At 42.7% G+C, this 26,747-nt stretch overlaps 1 protein-coding gene across 3 annotated transcripts in view; it reads right to left on the bottom strand.

The window, feature by feature from the left end:
• Positions 1-26,747, bottom strand: part of ITGA11 (integrin subunit alpha 11) — an 85,651-nt gene that overhangs the window by 22,646 nt on the left and 36,258 nt on the right. For all 3 annotated transcript variants that reach the window (XM_033920049.1, XM_033920050.1, XM_033920051.1), the window contains 10 exons: positions 22,970-23,040; positions 19,368-19,512; positions 18,982-19,130; positions 18,472-18,612; positions 15,027-15,230; positions 8,553-8,683; positions 6,453-6,619; positions 5,318-5,460; positions 4,435-4,545; positions 2,958-3,043 (listed from right to left, as the gene is read on the bottom strand). In XM_033920049.1, coding sequence (XP_033775940.1) covers positions 2,958-3,043; positions 4,435-4,545; positions 5,318-5,460; positions 6,453-6,619; positions 8,553-8,683; positions 15,027-15,230; positions 18,472-18,612; positions 18,982-19,130; positions 19,368-19,512; positions 22,970-23,040 — 1,348 coding nt within the window. The remainder of the gene's footprint in view (positions 1-2,957; positions 3,044-4,434; positions 4,546-5,317; positions 5,461-6,452; positions 6,620-8,552; positions 8,684-15,026; positions 15,231-18,471; positions 18,613-18,981; positions 19,131-19,367; positions 19,513-22,969; positions 23,041-26,747) is intronic.

Raw genomic sequence — 26,747 nt, forward strand, 5'->3', positions numbered from 1 at the left:
ATAATGCATATGAATATGTCAATAGTCTCACTGTATTTGTATGAAATTCTGTTACGGGAAGGGATGGGGATGGGAGGGTTTCTATTTAATAATAATTGTTTTGATATTAGGTGTATTACATAATATTCAAGATATAGAATATAAATATGTAAAGAAATGTTATATTTAATGTGTTATATGAGAGTTAATCAAGTGTGTATTTATAAGTTCATATGATTTTATCTAATACACTTGTAATATGCAAAAATGAATAAAGAATTTAAACAAAAGATTAAACAAAGGTACAAATTGATTGAACTTAAGAGAGGTGGAAGAAAGTGATTAATAGGTCAAGAAACCGTTATTGAAGAGAAAGAGATGAACGAGTCAGTTGTCTAGAAACAATCAGTCAAGCAGAGCTTTTAGACCTGAGCACAGTGTTTGTAGGCTTTGTTTCCTGCTATCTAAAAGAAAGCATTTAGATCTGCACACCCTCAGGTGAATTGGACCCAGGTGTGACCTTTCTTCACTTATAATGAGGCCTACACTCCAAAGCATTGATGTTGTGGCTTGTATAGTGTTGGTCACATCTTGTGCAGTCTGACCTGACACCAGTCAAATCACCTAGATAGGGAAAGACCAAATGTCCTCTTTACAACAGTGGGTTGCTGCTACTGTATCTGGTAAAGACTCAAGCTGCCAAAGACAGACCAAAGAGGAGGACCTTGTATTGGCATTAATGTTCAAGGATGGATGGGATGTGTTCGTAGGCTTAAGCATTTTTGAGGTCCAAAGAGGCAGCTATTGTGGTAGCCTTGAGATGGATCACCACGCCTCTTTGAAAACCTTGAATCTGTCATCTACTAGCAAACTGTGTTAGATACTGAGGGAGCAGCAAGCTATGGCTTCTTATGCTACTGATAGCATTGCATGGGTTGACACGCCTGTGTGGAATCTCCTTTGGGAACAGTAGGGCTGTTGGTTGTCTTCTAGCTGTCTGCTAGTAGGGGTGAATAGTTTGTAAACCAAGGAAGAATAGTCTTTAATGAAAAAGAGCATATCCTTGATTGTCTCACCAAATAGTTTTACTTCTACACAGGTGTATGCAAGACAGTTGTGGAGGTCTTCTCATAATCCAGAGGCTCTGAGCCAGGCTGCTCTGCATGTCCCAATGGTGAATGCAGAATTGGGAGAGGCTGTGTCATACGTATCATAGGTGGCATTAATGAGGTGGAATTTGCAGGTCTGGAGATCTTGGGAGAGAAGCAATAATTGTTCCTGCCACTAGGAGGGAGTGTGTAACACCAGCTAACTTCTGTATGAGGGAATGGTAGTAGTAGAGAAATTGAAGTTGATAAGCTGCAACTCTGAGGCTGAGCACGGTTCTTTGGTTTACCTTGTGCATTATGGTTGCCAGAGTATTCTGATCTCTTCCAGGTGATATATTGGCTTGAGTCCTGATTTTATGGCTTTTTAAGAGATCACCAATTGGTGGGGTAGTCGGAGACTGGCTGAGTGGTTGATGGTGTTTGCTAGATCTTGAAGGACTGGTGAATAGGTAGGTCAAGGACTTCTTAGGAACACTGAAGAATAGCATTAAACTCTTGCTTATCATATGCAGCTGTAGGAAACTAGAGAGAGAGTGCTTTGGAGATGTTCTGGTATAAGAATGATCTTCACTTGCATGTCTGAAGTAAGTTTTGGATCAGGAATGATACAGGGACAAGTTTATCCCTGTGGGATCTATTTCCATCCCTATCCTTGAGATAGATCCCGTGGGGATGGGGGTCAAATTTGTCCCCGTGTCATTCTCTCTTAGGAAGTGAAGGGAAAGGTTGTTCAGATGTGTTGGGGGTCTTCCAAATACTCTGAAGAACTATGAATCACAGCGGTCTTGAAAAATATCCTCATGCGTTGGATGTGGGAGATTTCATGTGTAGTTTTAAGGATTCAGAAAATCAGAAATGCCACCTCACATGAAAGTTCAACTGAAGGCTGTGGTGGAACTCTGAGTTGAGGCTCTTGAGATGGTAGGGAAGTATTTTGAGGGTGAGAGGATTTCTGCAAATAAGGGAGGGGCTGGTAGAGGCAGGGACATAGGCAGCAGAATGCTTTTTTGGTTTGGGGGGCAAAAACCCCTCCCATTCTCCGCCCAAGACCCCGCCCCCATAATAGTACTAATTGTAACACCATTTTTTCCATTCATTTTTCATACACACACAATATAATCTTATTAATAACAAATAATGATTAACCACAAAATTAAATTACACAAAGCAGACTGTTTGCTTCTCACCATTCATTCCTATCAGAACACAGATAACCCCTGTGTAAATACCGGACCAAAAACCAAAAGTCCTAATATACACATAGCAAACCCTAAGATGCCAGACTCTGCATGCAGTAGGACCCCAGAGAATTAGAAACAAATGCATTTCTTCCTGGACAGGGGATTGAGCAGTAGGGTCCATGTGTGAAATGAGGTTTTTTGAGAGCAGGGTTATGCCCACTGATTTGCTCACACTGCTTAAAACATAGAGAAATGCTTGTGTCCTCATGTGACAGAAGAAAATTCATCTTTTCTGTCCCATTTAGCTTCCAAATTAGTTTAAACTAAAACAAGCTGGAAGCTCCCAAAGGAAGGAAAGGAAACCGTGGCTTCATCTTTTCATCTTGCTTATTTCTCATGTTGAAAACTGCTCATCCACCCGTTACTTCTTACTGCCCCAGCTTACAATCTTCCCCCCTCATCCACTCACTCGCTCACCCATGCAACCTTCTCTTCTCCACTTACCTACCCACCTTTCTGTTTTCTGTTCCCTAAATCTAATCTTCCCTTACATTCCCCATCCACTGACCTGTCTGCCCTTCTGTTCCCTAAATCCAACGTCTCTCCCTCCTGCCCCTTCACAATTTGCTCCACCAATATAACAAGCCTTTATCTTCCAGTCCTCTTCCCTCCTATCCTGTGTACTCACATGGCACTGAGGATGTCGCTCCTTCCATCCAGCACAAGATCTGGGACACAGTGTTCATCCTCATTGCATCCGTTCCAGAAAGGCACCTGATCCAGCAAGAAAAGGGTTACTGCCATGGCTCCACCCCACCCACCCACACCATAAGTGGGCCTGAGAACCTGAGCAGAGCCAGGTCGCTTTCAGCCCCACTGCAAGCATGAAGCGAAGCTCGCATTTCCTACAGAACAATATCTCCCTGCCTTCAATCTATGCGTAGGACTGAGGAAGCCTTTTGGGAAACCCTGATGGCTTGGAGTAATGGTTCAGGGGCCAGTTTTAAAACTGAGCACACTGAGGGACTGATTCTATAAATGCTACCTAGGAAAATGGTGCCAGCCACGTGATAATCACATGTAGACCGCCGTTTACAGAATCGCGGCTAGCAGCATCTATGTAAAAACTTAGGCCAGGGTTTTAAAGGCGCCTAAGATTTTGGAGAATCACACTTAGAGGCGCATAAGTCAGGCTCCACCCATAGAAATGCCCACTTAGGCCTGAGGTGTCACTAAGCGCCATGTGATAGGTGCCCATTGCCCAATTAGTAGTATTTTTTGAGGCTATTAAGGGTATTTTGCCAATTAGCCCCCCTCCTTTACAAAAACTTAGCGCAGTTTTTAGCCCCGGCTGGCGGGGGTTAAATTAGGTGCCCTTTATAGAATCAGGCCCTGGGCAGAAAATTAACGTCATGGAATCTTGGCATCGACAAGTCTGTATCATTGGCACGCAGACTTACAGAGGCCCACATTACAGACTGAAGCTGGAGACACCTCATGCCCCTCCCACACTTCAGCCATGTATACGTCCCCTTGAATGTCGTTTTTAAGCGGTCTATATGAGCCATCCCTCAGCTTCTATCCAGAAACAAAAATCCCACTGATTAAAACATTCCATTAAATTGGCAAAATATTTCACTATGTTTTTCATGTGTTTTGATTGGTGGGATTTTTGTTTTTGGATAGTTTTGCATATCATTTCCTCCAGATCTTTCGTGAGGTTGGAAAATTGTTATCCCGGTTTTGTGTTGGATCAGTTCTCAGCTTCTGGCAGGTCTCTCACACTGTGGGATCTCTGAAAGGCTACTTCCTAGGAACTTCTCCATCGTTCAAACCTCTGAGGAAGAACTTTCTGGAACATCAGCACTCTGACAGGACTTAGCAGGACCCTAGGCAGATTTTCCTAGCTCAACTCTCTGAGTGAGACCTTCCCAGGACATCAGCACTCTGTCAAGACCCAGCAGGATCCCAGGAACCTCTTTCTAGCTGAACCCTGAGAGAGAACTTTCCAGAATATTAGCACTCTGTCAGGACCCAGCAGGAACTCAGGAACCTCTCTGTCCATAGAACCTCCTGGTACAGTTCTGACAGTGGATTTGAATTTCTTTCAATCTGAATCTTTTCCTTCTGGCAATTAAGAGAAAACATATTTGTGCAATACATACAGACACTCGCAGCTTGGTTGGCCACCCAAAATCCAGCGTAGGTCCATCGTCTGGATAGCGTAGTCCATATTCCAGAAAGAAGGTGATGGGTTTCACATAATCTGCAGTATCCTGGGAGTGGAAGAGAGCACATAGGGATGTAAACCAAGCACGGGTAGACTTCCTAGATCAAGAGCTGACAGTGGGAGAGAAAGGGGAGCCTTCAGCTGAAAACAGGAGACAAACACAGCAACTGCTGTTCCAGGCGGGAGGCAGAACGAAAAGGCAAACACTCTGCTCATCACTATTTGCAGGAGAAGCGGGTACAGACTGCTCTGTCTCAATCTACTACACAGACCCTCTCTGAGCCTTGCCTTTTATTCTATCAATTATGACGCGTGAACTCAGTGCCTGAGAGCAGGAAGTCCTTCTATGCATCCCTGTCCTTTCCTACTGTCTGTCACATTGTCCCCTGCATCTGCCACCAGGAAAGAGCCATCACACGGATTCCCAATCCCTCTTCTATTTTCAGACCTGGGGGAGCAGCCGCAAGAAGTTTCTGCTCCAGATCCTTCTTCGCTCTGCTCCTGTTGCTAACATGCTCTCCTCTGGGTTTTCCAAAAGCAAGATATGGGAGAAGCCCCTTTCTGTGGAGGAGGCAGCGGAATGCAATTGTTTGAGGGCAGACAGAAACAGAAAGGCCTCATGCAAAAATTGTAACCAGACCAAAGAGCACATCTTTGGTTTTCATTTTGCTGTTCAGCCCAAGCAGTGCAGTCCTGGTGACTGAGAACAGGACCACATGAGGCTAGCGCTACACAAGTCTCAGAAGTCACTTAGAAAAGCAAAAGAGCGGCGTCCTCACGTTCTCCTTTGCGCTGTCTGGGATCCTAGCCATACTCACCAGGACGTGGAAGTTGAGTTGGTCACAGTGCATTTCCCCAGCTCTCGTCACGATGTTTCTCTGAGTATACTTGTCACCATTTTCATCCAAGATGGCCCGGGGGGTGTATCTCCTTTCATCAATGGTGGTGTTGTAGGTGATTGCTGGGCAGACAGAAAGGCCGGTTATCATACAGTTCCCCTCATGCATCCTCACCAGGGCTAATGACATGCTGAACGAGGGAACCTGAACAGCTCAGGGCAGCTTGGATGTTATGAACCTGTTAGCAAGGGGCACACAGACCACGCCTGAGTGCCACTGATCATTTTACAGCTAGGGTAACCGCAGAAGCCTAAGTTTTAGGGGCTTCCTCCAATTAAACTCAGGGTAGTCAACTTATTCTGCCACCCCGTAATGCACGTGAACTTTTCATAGAGATGCAAAATCCCTAAAGGATATGGATTGATAGAAAAAGGGAAAATATTGCCCATGGTTCGAGGCGCCTAAGTGGGGTCACCGAGGCCCTGATATACTTTTGATGGCAGTATAAGTTTTAGGTGTGCCAGTGCTGGGCTCTGCTATGGAGGATAATTCTGCAAAAGTCAGCTAAAGAAGGGCGCTGGGATGATTCCCTCACTGCGCAAATTTCTTTGCACCGATTCTCACGCAGTCCGTCACCGTTTGTGCTTGAAATGTCTGCCCCAGCAGTTAAAAACTCCGTCTGCTGCTACTATTAACTGTTCAGAGCTGGACATTTCCAGGAATTGTAAATCTAAACTATCGTTTTCTTAATCCTAAACCTCAGGTCACTGTGAAAGAACAAATTTCTTAAGTGAATAGGTTTGAAAGTTCCTGTGATGGGACTAAGAACATAAGAAGTTGCCTCCGCTGAGTCAGACCAGAGGCCCATCCTGTCCAGCGGTCCGCTCCCGCGGCAGCCCATCAGGCCTAGTTGCCTGAACAGTGTCCATGACTAATTTTGTAACTGCCTCTAATCCTATCCCTATTACCTACCTCTACTCCTATCTGTACCCCTCAATCCCTTTGTCCTCCAGGTACCTGTCCAGACCCTCTTTGAAGCCCTGAGCTAGGACTGTCCCTCTCTGAGCCCAAACACCCCCAGTCGGCCATCTTTCAGAGCAGGGGATTCACTTACCAACAGGCTGGTCCTGGAAGAGAGGGGAGCGGAAGATGGGGGTGAAGCAGAGGAACCCTGACATGCATGTGGCCTCCTTCCCATTTCTTCTACAGTCCTTGGTAAAGATGTTGATTTTCGAGGGCTCGAATTTGATGCTGACATTGATCTGTACCACACTGCGGGTCCTGCAAGACAGAGAAAGTCTATTGGATGTTACACTGTCAGTGCTGGCTTATTTTGAGATACTACAGATGACCTGAAGGCTCTTTAGTCAGTATCATTTGGAGGCTGGTAATTGAACCATGAGCCCAATAAATGAACAGAAAACTAGCTATATGTGCTCCGTCAGTGCTTAATACGAGGCTAGCAAAAAAAAAAAAAAAAGGCTAGGACTCAGGTGCAGAGCTGCCCTTCCTGCCCCCTGCAACTGGCTGCAATGTGACCATCCCCCTTTCCCCTCCCCCTCCCCAAAGCTAGTCACACCTTCATGACCTGAGAAAAGCACCAAGGTGGGGATGCCTTTCTCTCCCCCCTCCTTTCCCTGCATTATCACTGCATATTGCAAATTTAGGACATTTAATGGAAGGACAAAATTTGTGCTTGTCGAAGAAATTCATGTGGAGTTTGAGGGGTAGATATTCAGCTGCTGGAAACGTTATTCCCAGCTGTTTCATGTTGGATCATGTCGGGGCACCAGCACGGGATACGCAAAATTCAGCCCTTTGCTGCCTAAGTGAAACCAGATAGAAAGGACTGAGGTTTTTTTGTGGCTCAATAAATCTCAAGTGCAAAGGTCAAAAAGATCATCCAATAGTTATGTTCCTCAGCGTTAACAAGTTCACTCTCGCATCAGGCCTCAGTGGCGACTCTTCACATGGGAACCAACTCATAAGAACAGCCTTACTGGGTCAGACCAAAGGTCCATCAAGCCCAGTAGCCCGTCCTCATGGTGGCCAATCCAGGTCCCAAGCCCAAGGAGTAGCAACATTCCATGTAGGGGCTTCCCCCATGTCTTTCTCAATAACAGACGATGGACTTTTCCTTCAGGAACTTGTCCAAACCTTACACTATCCGCTCTTACCACATCCTCTGGCAACGCATTCCAGAGCTTAACTATTCTCTGGTTTTGAAAGTATTTCCCTATAACTTCATCGACTGTCCCCTAGTTTTCAGCATTTTTGACGGAGTGAAAAGTCGACCCACTTGTACCCGTTCTACTCCACTCAGGATTTTGTAGACTTCAATCCTATCTCCCCTCAGCCGTCTCTTAATCTTTCCTCCAAATGTGGCCTTCGAGCTCGGGGAGAGGGGTTGGGGCGGAATGGGACAGGGACAGGTGTTCTCTTTTTAGTGTCATAATCTGTTAGTTAAATGTTCTGATATGTGCTTATTAGGGGTTTATTATGCTAACATTGTCTTATATCTCTCGTATTTCTGAAACTGCTTCAAGGTAGGCCTATTAAGTTTCAATTTGCTGATTTTGACTTGACCTCATTCATTGTATTTCGTTATATTTGGTCTTTTTACTACTGTTATGTTGAATTCTATCTGCCTTGGGTGAATCTCTTCACGAGGGCGGTTAAGAAATCCCAATCAATCAATCATAACAAAAGCAACCTAGTTGGTACCTTGCGACCTGGCTCATGTCACCGTCTACACTCAAGTTTTCTATTCTTCTTAACATTTTGAATGTTGTTCTAATAAAAAATATTGGACCATATCTGTAGGTGGTTCAACCTGAACAGCTGAAAGATACCCTAAGTTTGATCTTAACTAGTCAGATTGGGCGGGTCTATTGATCCTTATCTGCCATCATCATTTCCCATACTAGCCACGTCCTAGCCTTACTCTTTGGACCCATCTTGATTACTATAATGGAAATGATTCCACCCAGTAATGCATCTCTATGGCTCTCTTCTGCTCCCTTCCATTTGAACCTAGGGTGATTGGAAAGTTAAGTAATTTGTCCAGTATCAGAGGGAGCGTCACCATTAGGCCAATTCCACACTTTGTCTCTCCTGGAATGGTACTGGTTATAACAAATATATTGTCAAGAAATAATGACATCTTGGAGCTGTATGACAAAACCTGACCAGCACATACAGATTAACGACATACCACAAGAGCACAGCATTGCCCAGAGACCCCACAGCCAGGTCCACCAGCCCGTCCTCATTCATATCCAGCTCCCCATGGATGCTGCAGCCAAAGTATTGGAGGCCTGGAGCCAGGTCCGAAGCTGCTATTCTCTGGGGAAACATAAAGCAGAAACCATCTCCAATGACTGGCCCCCCATTCTTACCCACCCTCTGACCTCTCACTCTCAATCCCATTTCTACTGAATGAGCTCAGTGTGGGAGGGTAAAGAGCAGCTGAAGACCATCCCCTGCACTGAACAGAGGGTTGATCCCTGGGCTTATCTTAAGATCCTCCAAAGGATGCTTTAATCTTTCATTCTTTCCCTTAGCCTCCCTAATCATGGGGCTTATCGTACACCTCTATATCTCCTATGGGAGGGGCTCATTTTGCTCCCTTCTCCTTTCCTCTACCAGAGCAGCTACAAAAGAGGCAAGGACAGCCCAAAAGGGGTTTTGCATGGATGAGATATTTTCCAAAATGGCAGCAGTTTGGTTTCTGATTCATGGCTGGTGGCTCTTCGCTAATTTTTCCTCCAGTCATACACACAGATATGTTCCTCTCACCTTGTTCTTTTGATTCCCTGCTACAGCCATAGTGCACATATTAATTTTGGCTAGGCAATGACCATTAGCATGTCAGGGGTGCATTCTCCAGGGCCATCTGAATGAAGAACTTGGCATAATAAGAAGCACAACAGAGGCCAAGCCCCACCCTCCATCACATTCATTTCCAGCTCAGTGTACCCCGTGTTCCTGAAGCCATTAATATACATGGTGCTCAATGTGACCCTTTGAGGGGAGGAAGGATTTTCAGGCTGGTCACTAAACCAAAGAAAACTGGAATTTCCAGCCCAGTGGATAGTTTTGTGGACAGGGTCAGAATGTAATAAAAGGGACTATACCCACCCCCACCAAGACCCTAGAATCGAAGGGAAGTCCTGGGAGCCAAGACAGGAGAAATTTACAGAGCATGACGTCTGAAGCCTCTGCCTCGGGACAGAGGGTGCCTGCAAAGTGTTTCTGGTTTGGGAACAAGTGGGAGTGAATGAGAGAAAAGACCCCCTAGGCACTTCAGTTCTGCAAGGACATTCATTGTGTCTGTGAATGACCCCTATTCCAGGATGGAACAGAAGCTTGAGGCGTTTGCAACAAAAAGACTCTGGATTGCAAGGGAATGGAATGGAGATCACCACATGCTCTTTTTTTGACATTCTAGTTGAAAAAACTGAAACTGGACTGACATATGATTTTTGTCATGCTTTGATTTTGAAATGGAATGGGTTTAGAGATGAACTGACCGTCTGGCTACGTTGAATTGTACAGCCCAAATTTTAACTTATGAACTGTGTTTATCAAGTTTCTGTTTAGCAAAGCAAGTTGAAGTTAACTACGGAGACTACTGACTGTTTATTTGATATGAGTGAAGCAAAATATGCCCAGAAAAGAGTATCCTTCAGCCTACCGGGATTCAGCACCCAGCTCACTTGAAATCCCCCATCTGTTTATGACCCAGAAAACTTAGCCAGCAGGTCTGACTGAGGGGTAAGCTAGGGGTTACATCAAGATAACCTTGGTGACTTTGATGGTGTGAACAACACGAGGAAAGATCTAGTGAAGCTAGAAGAATGGTCCAGAATTTGGCAGCTTTTAGTGCTAAAAAATGTTGGGTCGTGCATTTGGTCTACAAAAACCCAAGGGAGCGGTATAGTTTAAGAGGTGAAGTACTTTTAAAAAAGAAAGAAGAGTGGAACTTGGGTCACACCACTTTGCGTTCCCAGGTACCAATCGCACACGCAATGCCTATCTGTTTACCTACCCATCCCCAAAGGGATGCACCTACAAAAGATTCCTTAACAAAACTCTCTCATTCCATGCTAGCAGATGGACTGACTGCCTGACCACCCTCATCTCATCTGCTCCATCCGACTCATCCTTCAGAAAATCTCTCAAATCTTACCTCTTTGATAAATTTCTTTAGTGTCTGCTCTCAACTGCATTGTACAGTCTCTTACATTGTATCCTCGCTGTACATGTACAGTCTCTTACATTGTAAACTGCCCACAACTGCAATGTACATTCTCTTGCATTGTATCTTCGCTGTATATGTACAGTCTCTTGCATTGTAAACCGCTCTGAACTGTTTGTGGTATTGCGGTATACAAAAATAAAGTTATTATTATTATTTGGTTGTATGTGATGATCTTAAGATGGCGAAACAAATGGAAAAGTCAATGGTGAAAACAAGGATGCTTGGGTACAAGGGGAGAGTAGGAAAAAGGAGGTAATAGTGTCTCTGTATCAGATTCTGGCAAGTAAAGGTTTGGGATTACAGGGCCCAAGGCAACATGGATTCACTAGAGGCAGGTTTTGTCAGACAAATCTGATTCATATCTTTGAATGGGTGACTAGAGAGTTGGATCAAGGGAGAGCACTAGATGAGGTGTATTTAAATTTTAGTAAAGTCTTTGACACAGTCTCACATAAACAACTAATGAATAAGCTGAGTGCCCTCAGTATGGGCCCTAAAGTGACTGACTGGGTGAGGAATTGGTGAGTGGAAGACAACAGAGGGTAGTGGGAAAAGGATTGGTTAAGTTCTAATAAATTGGCATTAAACATTCAAAAATCCAAAACCATGTTTTTTACCTGGAAAGGAGACTTAAAGTCAATATCACCGTTCATCCTAGATAATACCCCCCTAGAGTCTGTACCTATGCTGAAAATTCTCGGAGTAGTGGTTGATGTTGATTTATCATTTCATAATCACATCAGTCAAATAGTTAAATCTTGTTTCCATAAACTACGTTTGATTCGTTCGATTTCTACATTTCTAGATCCTAAATCTATCAATATATTAATCCATTCTTTGATCATATCTAAAATCGATTACTGTAACTCTCTTCTAATCAATATAACACAGAAAGAAAAAAGACGGCTTCAGATAATTCAAAATACGGCAATAAAACTTATTCATAAAGCGAAAAAATATGATCATGTCACACCACTAATGATTAAATCACACTGGCTTCCTATTTCTCACCGAATTAACTTTAAGATTCTGTTTTTAGTATTTAAAGTACTAATCTTTAACGAACCACAATTTATGTCAAGAATGATTATTCCATATAATGCCCCACGTTCTCTACGATCATCTTCTTCAAATTTACTAACAATTCCCTCTTTGAAAATCGTTGGCACAAGAAGAAATGATATGTTTTCTGTTATGGCTCCTAAATTGTGGAATTCACTGCCAAATTATATTAGAAATGAAAAAGATCTTTCATCTTTTAAAAAATTATTAAAAACTTTTTTGTTTCAAGACGCTTTTGATGTGTAATATGACCCATCTTGGACCTCTCACATTTTGCTACGGATATCAAACTCATCAACCCCTTTCCCTCCCCATTGTTTTTTTTTCCTTTTATGTAATTTCCAATAGAGAATGAAATTGTAACTTTTCCCCCCTTTCCTTCTTTAATCATGTCTGTCTTTAATATAATTGCAAAAATGTTAATGGACTTATTTAGTTTGTATGTTGTTTAGTTCGTCCAATTGTATGTGAGACCACTATCTAGTGGCTTTTTAAATTGTACATCGCTTAGAAAATTTGTATAAGCGATTCATCAAATGGTAATAAAACTTGAAACTTGAAACTTGTATGTCCTGAGGTTCGGATCCTGGCCAGTTCTTTTTAACATTTTTGTAAGCGATATTACTGAAAGACCATCTTTGAAGATGACACCAAAATCTGCAATAGAGTTGACACCCTTGATGGTGTAGATAACATGTGGAAGGATCTAGCAAAGCTTGAAAAATAGTCTGGAATTTGGCAGCTAAGATCTAATGCTAAGAAGTGAAGAGTCATGCATTTGGGCTGAAAAACCTGAGGGTACAGTTTAAGGGGTGAAGAATTTAGTGCACAACAGATCTGAACTTGAATATGATAGTATGTGATGATCTTAAGGTGGCCAAACAGGTTAAAAAGGCTACGAGGAAAGCTAGGACCATGTTTGCCTTTCCAAGTTCAACTTTCCAAGTTTATTAAGAATTTGTTATAGCATCTTATCATAGATTTCAAGGTGGATGTACAATAAAATCAAAGGGAGAACACAAAATAAGCCTAAGGAGGCTGAACTAAGTGAACATCAATCAAGACAATAGGACAAACGAAGCAAAATTAAACGAACTGGAACAGGAGGGAGAAGGGGGAACTACAATATAATTAAGGAAAAAAAGGGGAAGGGGAAACAACAGATCGGTCCAAAGACATGGACTAAGTACAGTTTAAAATATCCTTACAAGGACAGTTAAACTTGGAAAGCATCTTTAAAAAGGAAGGTTTTAAGGGAGGATTTGAGTTCAAGGAGGTATTGATGCCCCTGAATAATGCTCCGGCGAGACCTCATTTAGAATATTTTGTACAATTCTGGAGACCGCACTATCAAACAGATATGAACAGGACAGTTGGTCCACAGGACAGCTACTAAAACGGTCGGAGGTCTTCATGATAAAGCATATGTTCACTTTGGAGGAAAGGTGGGAGAGAAGAGAAATGATAAGAGACGTAAAAATTCATAAACTGTTACACAGCAGGGGTGGGAGAAGCCCCCAAAGATCTACAGTTAATCATGAAAAAGGAGGGGGAAGAAAGAAAAAGCCTCAAGGCCAACTTTTATTGCTGCGTAAAAGTTGGCTTTGAGGCTTTTTTTCTCCCCTTTTTTAATGATTAAATGTAGATCTTTGGTGGCTTCTCCCACCCCTGCTGAATAACATTTTTAAATACCTACGTAACATAAATGCATATGAGATAAGTCTCGTGGTATAATGAAGTGGCATAAGATGAATGTGAAAGAGGTTAGACCAAGAAGTAACTTTGGAAAATACTTTTTCACAGAAAGAGTGGTGAATGCATGGAAGAACCTCACAGTGAAGGTGGTGAAGACAAAAACTAATTGAATTGAAGCAGGCCTAGAATAAATACTTAGGATTTTTAAGGGAGTGAAAGTAGGATGGGATGGGCAGACTGGATAGGCCATGTGGTCTTTATCTGCCATCATTTTCTCTGCTTCCATGTTGTGTTGAGAAGGATCCTGAGAGAAAGAATGCAGTACACAAGGAAGAGGTAGATACAGACACCACAGAAGTTATGTAAAGGATAGCATGCAAAGATGAGGTGTTGATTATAAGGACAAATAAACAAGATCAAAGAGGGAACTGTGGAAACAGAGATCTCAATAACCAGATTTACTGTCCAAAATTAAAAGTCTTCTCAAATAAAAACAATGCATATACTTGACATATCCAATCAGTACACAGTAAAAAGTCTGTGGCATGGACCCGGTCTGTGTTTCGGTATTTGCCAACCTTCTTCCAGAGTCAGTCTGGTTCGAGCCACAACAAATAAAGTTGCTACAAAGGATCCAATGTACTGTGTGAGAAAAGCTGGCCGCTGCTGAGGCAGTCAAGAGCAATGGTAGCAATCCAAAAAAGGACTAGGGGGTGTCAGATGTTCGAGCCACCAGTGTGCAGACTCCTAGAGTTTTGGAAAGTGAGAACACTCTAGAACTGGGATGACGTAATGTTGACCGAGGTGCTCTCTATCCCCAAATTAAATAGGACTCAAGGAGTCCCGAGAAGCTGCATTTCCTTTCCATGTGGAGAGTGGATTGCTTCCCCACCACCAGCTGGAGTAAGTCCAGGAGGAGTGCCTAGGACAGAACTTTGTTCATGGCTGTGGAAGTGAAAGAGAAGAAGTCCAAGAAGCTTAAGAGCATGATTTCTTCTGACTTTCTACGTTTTCTCTACTCTATGGCTAGGTAATTGATGAATAGTAAGACTGTGAAATCCATGGATTTGTTTCTCGGTTACGCTACACATCCTTTCTACAGTTATTACTAATTTTTCTTATCAGTAAGAGGGTTTTTTTTCTCATTTGAAACAAATATTTCAAGTCTGGTGTGTGACAAGAATGGGCCTCACACTTGTCGCATAAGAACTTAAGAATGTAATGTCAGACCAAGGATCTACCAAGCCCAGTATCCTGTTTCTAAAATGGCCAGTTTAGGCCACAAGTATTTGGCAGAGTTCCAAAATGCAGCAAAATTCCATGCTACTTAACCCCAGGGATAAGCAGTGGTGTTTCTCAGGTCCACCTTAATAATGGTTTATAGACTTTTCCTCCAGGAACTGGCCCAAACCTATTGAAACTCAGCTACCTTAACTGTTTTTACCACTTGCTTTACAATGCTCTATCAGCACTGGCTGATCAGGGGAGCAGAAGACCTGAGTAAGGAACGGACACCAAGTGAGTCTTTGAGTTGGTCCAGGATGGGCATCATTAAAGAAGATCTGCCCAATATCAAAGGAGACCTGCCTGAACCTCCTGGTGTATGGGTGCACAGTATCTAAGGAAACCACTGAGTTCCTGTGTCATCAAAGGAGTGACAGAACTCACCTGCTTACACTTCTTCAGGATGTTCCTTTTGAAGCCATGAAAGATGTAGATTGCTCCTTTATGGTCCTCTTCTAGTGGGGCACCAACGACAACATCATTGTATGAGTCCTGGTTGAGATCTGGAACAGCGGCAATAGAAGAACCAAAGCGAGAATTCTGGGAACTATCCATGTCCTTCAGGGACCCGTCAGACACAAATCCAACCTGTCAGACAGAAACATGACCAGAACATGACCATGGTAACAAGCTCTTATTCCTAATAGATCATAATAATAATAACTTTATTCTTGTATACTGTCACACCATGTTAGTTTTGGGTGGTTTACATCAAGAGGACTGTTACAAAATAGCGATCATTACATATCATGTGGTACGGCTGTGATATTCAAGTTCCAAATAGATCACTACAGACAGATGGATCCGTGGCTCAGGGTGAAGAAATTACAATTCAAGGGAAAGGAAGTCTGCTTCTTGGACATATCCGGTCTTCACAGGGCCTGAATCAGACCCAGAGAACATTAAAGGCCTAGCAGATATGCCGTTGCCTGCAGATGTAATATCAGTGCAGCGTTTTATTGGATTTGTAATTGACCTAGTGAAATTCAATCCATGTGGGAGCTACTGAGAAGATTTCTGGACAAACATAAGAACATAAGAATTGCCGCTGCTGGGTCAGACCAGAGGTCCATTGCACCCAGCAGTCCGCTCATGCGGCGGCCCTCGAATCAAAGACCAGTGCTCTAAATGAGTCCAGCCTCACCTGCGTTCGTTCTGATTCAGCAGGAACTTGTCTAACTTTGTCTTGAATCCCTGGAGGGTGTTCTCCCCTATAACAGCCTCCGGAAGAGCATTCCAGTTTTCTACCACTCTCTGGGTGAAGAAGAACTTCCTTACGTTTGTACGGAATCGATCCCCTCTTAACTTTAGAAAATGCAGTTTGGTACGGACTCCAAACATCGTCTGGTCACTGCTGCCCTTGTGTTGTGATATGAGTGACTCTAGCACAATGGATTTGGCTGTTGAATGCTTTTGCATCCAGGGGCTGAATCCCAGCCAAGTCAAATTATGGACAAATTGAAAGAAAGTCTCAGCTGAGACATAATTACAGCAGCAGAAGCTTGCCACAAGCCTCTGATAGAAATCTTCAAAGAGTCCCCCTTGTGTGCTCCCAAATGACCTCAACGCACGTGGATGACTTAGAAACTCTGTAACCTCAAATGCTGTTTATAAGCTGGACCCTGGGATGTTTATTCGTCTCTCGTTCAAGAGAGCCACTGCAGACAATCACCAAGAGCCCAACCTTGATACGGAACATCTCAGGGTTTGTTGGCTCAGCCAGGCAAATCTGACCTTGTCCTGGCTGGACGTCCAGACTCTGAGAAGGAAACACCAGCTGAAATTAGGAAATACTGGTCTTTCAGGGATGAAATCAACAGACAGAATAGCTTATTATACCCAAATCCCTGTGATGTAAGTCACATTGGTGGTGAAGTGTGTTACCAGCGGCTCAATATGAAAGGTGAAATCAGACCCTGAAAGAAGAAGAAAACAGTCATTTCACTTGACACACCAGTGTGGCCTCGGCAGACTGTCAGTATGGACTTATTTAAAGATTTCCTTGAAAAGAGTCCCAAAAATTTGGTAACACTAAGCGATTTACATTCAGGTCCTCAAGTATTTTTCCCTGTCTGTCCTGGTGGGCTCACAATCTATCTAATGTACCTGGGGCAATGGGGGGATTAAGTGACTTGCCCAGGATCACAAGGACCAGCGTGGGTTTGAACCCACAACTCCAGGGTGCTGAGGCTGTAGCTTTAACCACTGCACCACATATAAAGATAAGAGTGTGTTTTATGCAATATGACTTGTCCGGGATAACTTGGGCGGTTAAGTGCTGCACCAGATAAGCCCCCAGTTAAATAGTACTGAATTTCAGGGGACAGCCCCTCCTGCCTGCTTCAATTGCTTTGAAAATCGAGCCCTCTGTGTCCGGGTGTCCTCTCTCCTACATTGTCCATTGAGATGTTTTTACATGCATCGTGTTGACATTGTAAGTAACATACTATGCCAGACTCTGGACTGTTATTTGAATATTTTCACTGCTGTGTCTACCTTATTTTTGCTGCACACTGTCTGGGGTAAGGCGATAAAAAGGATAATAGGAGAGGGGACAGACACAATGGAGGACGCAGAAGGACGCAATGGAGAAAGAGCCCAGCAACTCATGGGACGTTACTCGCAGCGCTGCCTCCCAGCCGGATTCAGTAAAGCAAAATTTCTCTTGTTTGCTTCCCTCTCCTCCACGAGTCAACATCGTAGATTCAAAACTTACCAGTACTAACAAGCATCCTATTGCAGTTTTCGGAAATTAATTAAGACCACTTTATTCGATAAGTTTATTACTTAGTGAGTTTTATTATTGAAATTCTGTTTTACAAATATTTGTATTTTGTACTGTATTATTGTATTTCACTGATTGTCCAGCTTGTTTTTTGTGTAAACCGCCTAGAACTTTTGGTTATGGCAGTAAACGTTTTCCTTTCAGGCGGCTAAATTAAATATTTGGATTACCAAGTTTGTTTTAGAACAGTGGTTGCCAACTTATCCTTCCTCGTTGCTTATAACTCGGATAAAATGTTGTAAATCCGTGTTCAGATCGGATCTTAATTAATTGATGTGAACCGCCTAGAACTCATTGGGTATGGCGGTATACAAGAACATAATAATAATAATAACTCTATCCTGGAGGACCACCAGCCAGTCGGGTTTTTGGGATAGCCCTAATGAATATGCATGGGGCAGATTTGCATATGTATCACCTCCATTATATACAAATCTCTCTTATGCATATTCATTAGGGCTATCCCAAAAACCCGACTGGCTGGTGATCCTCCAGGACAGGTTTGGGAACCACTGTTTTAGAAGCCTCTTCTTATCTTGATTTTAGAATACAGATAAAAACTCAATTATTCAATAGGCCAGGGTCTTAAATACATTTTTACAATTTTATCTTTTATTCTTTGTAAAATTCTCCGCACTCTTTTACATCGCATGTATTTCTTTCCACTATATGCCTTTTAATTTGTTGAATTTTTTCTAAATAACTTGCACTGTTTGTATCATGTTCAATTGTTGTGAACCACCTAGAACTTTTGGGTATGGCGATATATAAAAATAAATGCATTTATTATTATAAAAATGTAAACCTCAGTGGCTGAAGGAGAACCCAATCAAACCCAGAAGCAGTTAGAATGAGGGAGATTTTAAAACTCCCACCATTTCTTAGTCCATGCAGAAAGCATAGATTTTTGTGATCCGAGGATATCAATGTTTGAAGTGGAAGAACAGGATGTCACTGCGATGTGCGCAAGCTTCTGCTGAAGGAAGCGGTCATGCCCCCATTGCATTACAAATCACACCCCACACTGGCATCAGCAGCAGTTACCTCTCGTAGGTGGTAGACGTACACTCTGCCCCGTTCTCGGCCTTCGCTGAAGTACATGGGAGCGGCAACAAGGAGGACATCCGTGATTCCGTCGCCGTTCACGTCCACAGAATCTATTGTGCTACCGTAATAGGCTCCGATCTGAAAGGGGAAGCAGAGGAGGTGACAATGTTTCTTGAATCAGGATCACACTATTTTCAGCTCTCAGGTGGGAAATAATGCGATCCTCTGAAATGGGTCTCGAGAGATCAGGCACCGCACAGCTAAAGGACAATGCGGCTGCTTCTAAGTTCCTTCTTTCATTTCTATTCTACCTGTTCTTTTGACAGTATAGAAAAATATTATTAAAATCCCCCTTGCAATTCATACAAACACATGAAAAGCCCAGTGGGATAAATTTCCAATAGTGGCCCAGCTGGAGGCTTCAGTCTCTAGTTTCAGGGGAAAAGCCCTGTGTATTAGCAGCTCACTGGCACGCACAGGCACAGGGGCAGAAGTGACAGGATTTACCTGCTCTCCTTTCAAGGACTGATGGATGGTGAGCTTTTCATTGTTATGCATGGTGAAGATGATAACTTTCCCTGTGTGGTTGAACCGGGGAGCTCCTGCCACATAAATCCGCCCAGACTTTGCTGACATGACCGAGGTGACTGTATAACCTGGAAAAGACACACAGGAACACTCAGCCCTTCTGCGCAGTCATTCCCCCCTTCCCCCCCCCAGCCTTCTAGACTCAGTGGAGGAGTACTTAATGGTTAACGCAGTGGCCCAAGAACCAGGGAACCGGCCTCAATTCCTGCTCCAGCTCTCTGTGACTCTTGACAAGTCACTTAACCCTTTATTTTACAGGAGTCAAATCTAGTAACCCTAGGCCTGAGCAAACTTTGCTTTCTTACCTAGGTATGCACCATGGTTCTTCAGCTCCTCCGGGAATTCTTGCAGGTAGGACTCTCTGCGCGGAATGATTTTTCCGCTGCTGGTCTCTTTCAGAACTGCCCCATTCCAGTCATAAGCGCCCACAGCACCCAGTATAATTCCATCCTGCCAGACAGAGGAGGAAGACAATCATCAAAGCAGAAAACTACAGAGGGGTTGCAATAGCCTTTCTCTCTTCAAACTCTTCATCCTATGATAACCTGAACCAATGAGGTTTGCGTACCCGGAGGGAAGAAATCACTGCTGGAGGAAGGGAACAATATTGCTGGAGGAATGAAGCCACAATTGGAGAGAGGGAAATACATCTAGAAGCAGGAAGCAACAACTGGAGTCAGAGAGCCACAGCTGGAAAGGGGAACTAATTCTGGAGATGGGGAGTCACATCTGGAAGAAGGGAGCATCGACTGGAGTCAGGGATTTACAGATGGAGGAAGGGAACCAAACCTGGAGGGAGGAAACAACAGCTGGAGGCAGGGAGCCACAGCTGGAGAAAGGGAACTAATTCTGGAGATGGAGAGTCACACCTGTAAACCGCATAGAACTTTACAGCCTTAAGGTATATAAATTGATTATTAATATTAATATGGCTCTTGAAAAAGGATGGATTGAGACATACAGGTTTCCATTGCTTTCAATGGAGGTATAACCTGAATGTTGCAAACCATCCTTCTTTTTCTGGAGCCATATGGTAACCGTACACCTGGAGGACAGGAGCATCAGCTGGAGAGAGGGTGCCACAGCAGGATCGGGGCTGCTTAGCCCCCTGTGACCAGCGGTGGCTAGAGAATTCTTCTGTTGACTCTTTAGCTGCTCTGTAATATGTTATATTATGTTATATGTGATCTTATATCCTGCCAAATCCTCCAAAGTGGATTTAGAGGTGGATTTACAAATGCTTTATTGTTACACAGAAATAAACATATAAATCAAGTTAGAATCAGATTAGACTCCTAACAAATACTCAGTGGCATACCTAGCATATGTGACACTCAGGGCTGATCATTTTTAACACCCCCTTCTCTGTATGAAAAGCATGATTTTTAGTAATAATCCATAAGTTGCACAACAAAAGTATACCTAGGAAAAGGCAGCATCTTACACACTGCAGTGAGCAGTAGAATATCAGTAAAGCCATTCATTGTAAAGCCACAGAAGCCAGATTAGTACAGATCTTGCACAGTCATTGCTAACAGCAAACCATGTCTTTCATACACACAGAACAAAGAACCACCCTCGCCAAGTATGGAATAAGTAATCACAAACTAAAAAATAGAAATACTGTATGTTGTAGACAGAAGTTAAACTGAACTGCCAAGAAGCCAGACTCTGCATACAATGCAACACCACAGAAACAGTGATGCATGTTCCCTAATATTGTGTCTAAAGATAGCAGATGTAAATATGAAAAAACTGAGAATTAACAATCATCACTGTACAAATTAAGAAATATAAATAAAATTTAAAAAATGGAAAAAAAGATACCATTTTGCTGGATAATACATTTTTCAATTAGCTTTCAGAGACCAAAACCTCATTCCTCACAACACAGTATATTGCTGTTACGGTATCCTGTCCTGACATGAGGAAGGGGGTTTTGCTTCTTAAAGTTAGTCAAAAATGTACATTCCCTGTTGGCATGCCAACTAAACTGTCCTCAGAAATGGTATTATCTGTTAGATTTTCTGCAGTGTATATTAGGTGTAGGAGAATCTATATTTGAGGAATTCACAGAAGAGCAGTCAGTTAGTTTCCTTAGAATTTAGAACAGCTTCTTTAAATCTTCCTTAAATCATGAGACGTTCCAAAGACAAATGCTTGAAATGGGTTCAGAAGAGGACGGTGGCAGTTTTAGAACTTAATAAAATCTTCAGCTGATTCCTAAGCTCTGACTTTCTTTCCTGTGGAGACTCCAGATATTGCAACACTAAAGGATTTGTGTCCCCTGAGCCTCACATCCATAAATTATGAGTTTGGCTCCCTCGTCTAACTCTGCTAAATTAGCAAAGGCTTAAGAATTTAGCATTTCAAATTTAAACTGAACTTGAGACGTGTGAGAAGCCAAGTCAGTGGCTTGAGTACTTTAGAAAGTGTCAGTAACTGGAACTGAACAGGCTCAGATGGAGTCCTGGATAAGCCACAGCATCTGGGCTCCCCTCCTGAGCTGAGGAATGAAGTCAAGGAGCTTGGCTCGTAGGACTAAATTCTTCATGAGCCTTCACAGGTGCTGTTGCTCTTTCCTTAAGGGTTCATAGAACAGAGACAAAAGCTTATCTAGAGCAGCTCTAAGAAACTCATGTTGGTCTCGCACATGCTACGAATTTCCTGAAAATCTAGAAATGCAGAAAATTGCTCCCATTATAGAAAGGGCCACAACCCTCCCTCGATATTCCAAGCGGTCCCCCCCCCCCATTCCCCCCCCGGTCTCTCAGGGCCACAGAAAGGGAAAAAAAAATTTTCTGGATAACACAAAGATTAACAAGAGAGTGAACATCCCAACTCTTCCCGAAGGGATCAGAAAGTAGGAGACGTGACTATAGTGGTATATTTGCAAACTATTTTACTGACTTTTGAATTGTATAATTTTGTAGAATTGCGGTTTGTTATTTGCCAATGAATTTACCGATTATCTTTGTTTGAATCCACTTCGGATCAGTTTAGGAAGAGGATGGGTTATATTGTAAATACATGAGACAGAGTGAGACTGGATTGGTCCCAGCCCTGATGCCAACCAAATAAATTCTTTATGGAGAGGCCCTGCTATGAGGTGCTGCTATGGTCACACAATGGGATCCCCTTACTCAAAAGATCAACCTGAGCACGACCATGGCTCCTTCTCAGCATCTTAGAGCAGGGGCTAGCAGGTTTCTACAAGCAACCCTCTTATTGCCCCCATCCAATGAGAAAGCCCCAGTCAGTCAAATAGAAGCTGCCCATCAGAAATATGAAGGCACAGCAGCAGAATTCTATGCATTCCTGGATAGGAAGCAGTATGGCCCAGTCTGATAGTCAAAGGGCCACAAACCAGGTACGGCAGGCCACAGTAGAGGATGCTCTTTAAAAAGCAGCGTAGCCTACAGAGGCCCCAGATAAATACACTGAATCCCAATACTCAGGCAGGTCTAAATACTTCACCATGAGCTCCAGAACCAGTAGAACATCTAGAACACACAGAAGAGGCCACTCAAGCCATTCCAGCAGATCATCCACAGTCTCCTTGTCTGTCAAACTAAGAATGGAGTTAGACAGCACAGATACAGTCTCAGAGGAGGCTGCCATATGGTTATCAAAATATAAGTGGATGAAAGGTGAGCAGTACAGAGAGAAAGTAATGAAACATCTTTTAGCAGAAAAGGAAAAGAAGGAGAATGTGTAGAAGAGAAGGAAGAACAGGTGAAAAGGTGGCCCTGGATATGTTATGTAAGAACCTAAGAATAGCCTTCCTGGGTCCATCAAGCCCAGTAGCCCGTTCTCACAGTGGTCAATCCAGGTCCCTACTATCTGGCCAAAACCCAAAGAAAGGAATATGTGCTGACATTCATAATTTGGAGACTCAACCACTTACCTCCACAAAGTGTGAGGAAAATCCAGTCTGGGACATTTCTAGGCCAAAGGCAGCTTCATTCTTATTGGTCCCTAGAGGCAGAAAGAAGATGAGCAGATGAGAGTCAGAGAAGTGAGAGCAAAAGCTGAACTGCTGGATAGTCACATGGGACACACTGAAGAACTGCCAAACTGGGTTAAACCAAAGGTCTATCAAGTCCAATATCATGTTTCCAACATTGCTCAATCCAGGTCACAAGTGCCGGTGAGATCCTGAAAGAGAATGACATATCTCATGCTGCTTAGCCTAGAAATAAGCTGTGGATTTTCCCCCAATAATGGCTTATGGACTTAACCTTTCTAAGCTATCACATTCGAGTTTAATTATACATTGAGTGAAGAAATGTTTTTCCAGTTTCTTAGTAGATTCATTCTATGCCCCCTAATCCTTATTTTTTGGGGAAAAAGGTAAACAAGTAATTAATATTGGACCAGGGCCTAACAATGAAGGACCAAGGGATTCTTTGGTTAAAAAGGGTTTCTTTACTTTTTGGAAGCTTCAGACCATTAGAGTACTGTGTGCAATTCTGGAGGCCACATTACCGTAAAGACGTGCTTAGAGTTGAGTCGGTTCAGCGGATGGCCACCAGGATGATCTCGGGGCTCAAGGGTCTCTCGTACGAAGAAAGACTGAACAAATTGCAGCTCTACACTCTAGAGGAGCGCAGGGAGAGGGGGGACATGATTGAGACATTTAAATACATCACGGGACGTGTCGAGGTGGAAGAAGACATCTTCTTTCTCAGGGGACCCTCGGTCACAAGGGGGCATCCATTCAAACTCAGAGGAGGGAAATTCGATAGTGACATAAGGAAGTATTTCTTCACAGAAAGGGTGGTAGATCACTGGAACAAGCTTCCAGAGCAGGTGATCAAGGCCACCAGCGTTATTGACTTTAAGAATAAATGGGATGCCCTAGTAGGATCCTTACGAGGGTCAAGTTAAGGAACTAGGTCATTAGTACTCAGACTTAATGGGGTGGGTCAGTAGAGTGGGCAGACTTGATGGGCTATAGCCCTTTTCTGCCGTCATCTTTCTATGTTTCTATGTTTCTATTAAGGCATATTTAGAGTTTTGGTGCAACCTCTTCTACTGAGTCAACTTGACAACTGCAACATTGCTTATTCAGCAATTTCTCAGAAAAAAATGCAACGATTGCGGATGGTGCAAAATACAGCGGACAGGTTGATTTTTGGGTTAAAGAAATATGACCATGTGACACCCTTTTACCGGGTGTTGCATTGGTTGCCAGTGGAGGCATGCGTGAAATTGAAATTTAGTTGCTTTTGTTTTAAGGTTCCTAAACATATAAATGAACTTTTCTCTTTTACAACCAATAGACATTTGTTTTTTGCTTTTCCATCTGTCAAAGGATGCAGACTTCAAAAACATCACCAGCATCTTCTTTCATATCAAGCAGCAGCATGGGGCAAAGACTTAGATCAACTGCTCCTTCTTACCAAAATTTATGGGGAATTTAGAAAACATCTAAAAACACATTTCTTTTTGAAGTATTTAGGTAGTTAATTTGTAAAATTTTAGACTATGTAACTATTAGATTTTTAGGGGTTTTAGCCATTGGTTCTTCACTCTAATTTTCTTCAACTTTGATTGTATTTGAAATGATGTAAACCGCAGAGAACTTCACGGCTTTGTGGTATATATAAATAAACTGTCCTTGTTATTATTACCCATTCCACTGCACTCAGTATTTGATATCTCCCCTCAGTTTTCTCTTTTCCAAATGTAATCCCACCCAGAACATGCCTCCAGCATGCTCCCCCTTTAGTTCTGGATGCCTGGCAAGATATCCAGAAAGACAGTTTCAAAAATGGGCACTTGGACATTTGGGTGGAGAAAGCATCCAAGTGCTGATTTATGCCGTTTTGAAAATGCCCCTAATATGCAGCCATCTGAGTTTTGGTTTTTTATATCACTAAATCTACAAAAAGTGAAAGTGGATAAATAAATAACAATCACAAACTTGCTCCACTTGTAAGGCTGAGAGTATTAACTCAACGGAAGAAAAAACCTCAGGTCGCTGGTGAGATCGTTCGAGCAAACAATGCAATTTGTGTAAAGAAAGTGGGAGTCAGGAAGCCCTGAAGAAACGGTTGTATACCGTGAAACGTTGGCTAGTAGACAAGACGCCACTTAAGAGTTTCACAACACATTTGTCAATGTTGCTAGATAACATCTCAGTCCCACACTTAAAATTAGCATATTGGCAATTGTATATTCTCTAAGGAAGTTTTCGCTGCCGATGATGTGGGTGGAGGAGGCTTGAGCTTTTATGCTCTGCCAGAACAAACCTGAGGCTTTTTCTTCCGTTGAGTTAATACTCTCAGCCTTACAAGTGGAGCAAGTTTCTGGTTGGTTTTTTATATCATTCATTTTCAAATTCGAGACCCTTAGTATTTGAAAATGAATGGAATAAAACCCAAAACTCAGATGGCTGCATGTGTGTTTGATGTGTCGAATGGTGCTTAGATGGCAGCTCTGGCTGTGAAGAACTAAGACCGGTACTGGGCAGACTAGGAAAATACTGTCGCTCCTCGAGCTGATGTATACTGTGCAATCTAGAAGGGTCAGGATGGAGGGGAAGGTAGTGGAGGGGGTCAGTGTTGAAGAACTGGGGGAAGAATTCATTTTCATAACAGTCAGTGTTAGGGGAAGAAGAGGAATGCCATCTCAATTTGGCCTGAAACAAGTTGGGACACCATTATTTCTGGACACAAACAGAGATGTGCCCTGCTGCTACAGTTTCTTTGGTTATTTGATAAGGCCCAAGCCATCTCTTCTGTTCTGTTTAGAGCCACATGCGGCCCGCCAGATACTATTTTGAGGCCCTCGGTATGTTTATCATGATCACAAAAGTAAAATAAAACAGTTTCTTGATCATATGTCTCTTTAGCTATAAATGACAATATTATTACTAAGACTTAGCCAAAAGGAAAGATTTATAAACTATAAAGAGTTTTACCTCATTCAAAATTGTCATTTCTTTAATAAGACATTAACTATTTTTTTCTGCGGCCCTCCCAGTACTGACAAATCCAAAATGTGGCCCTGCAAAGAGTTTGAGTTTGAGACCACTGGTTTAGAGGGAACTTGTCACTGTTCCGCATAAGCTACTGAACAATTGGAGTGATCTTGGGCACTTGTCTTTATGGCCAAGTTACCTTCTGCTAGAAATCTCTAGTTGAGGAAGGGTGCTTCAGACAGGCCATTTGAGTTTTAGGAAAATGACAACTTTTTTTTGTTATATTGCATTAGGAGGTTTTGGGAGCAGGTTATAGTATTGTGTATTGGGATGGTTGAAATTTGAATATGGTTCTATTCTACTGAGAGGTACAAAAGTATGTCAATAATTTCATAAATACGGACTGCACATCAGATAGAGTAGGGAAAGGATAAATCTGAAAAGCTAAATAAATACAAGTGAGCATCAGGGGACAAAGAGCAATTTGTCTCCATGTGTCAGTGGAGGAGGTAGTAATTATCTCCATGTGATTTAGAGAACTCCATCTATAAACTCAACACATGATGGGACCTGGCCACCAATCCAAATCACAGTCCAATAAACTTCACTGCCACATGGCTCCATCTCAGGACTGAAATGCATAATGGGGCACAGCTGTACTATTCGGTCTTTCTTTCTGAACTCTAAAATGTGTCTGGGAATAGGATGAGATATTGACAGCTCTTCTGCATCCCAGAAACAAGATACAGCAGCTGGG

The sequence above is a fragment of the Geotrypetes seraphini genome, chromosome 14 (genome assembly GCF_902459505.1).
Source record: "Geotrypetes seraphini chromosome 14, aGeoSer1.1, whole genome shotgun sequence".
In the NCBI taxonomy this organism is placed as follows: domain Eukaryota; kingdom Metazoa; phylum Chordata; class Amphibia; order Gymnophiona; family Dermophiidae; genus Geotrypetes; species Geotrypetes seraphini.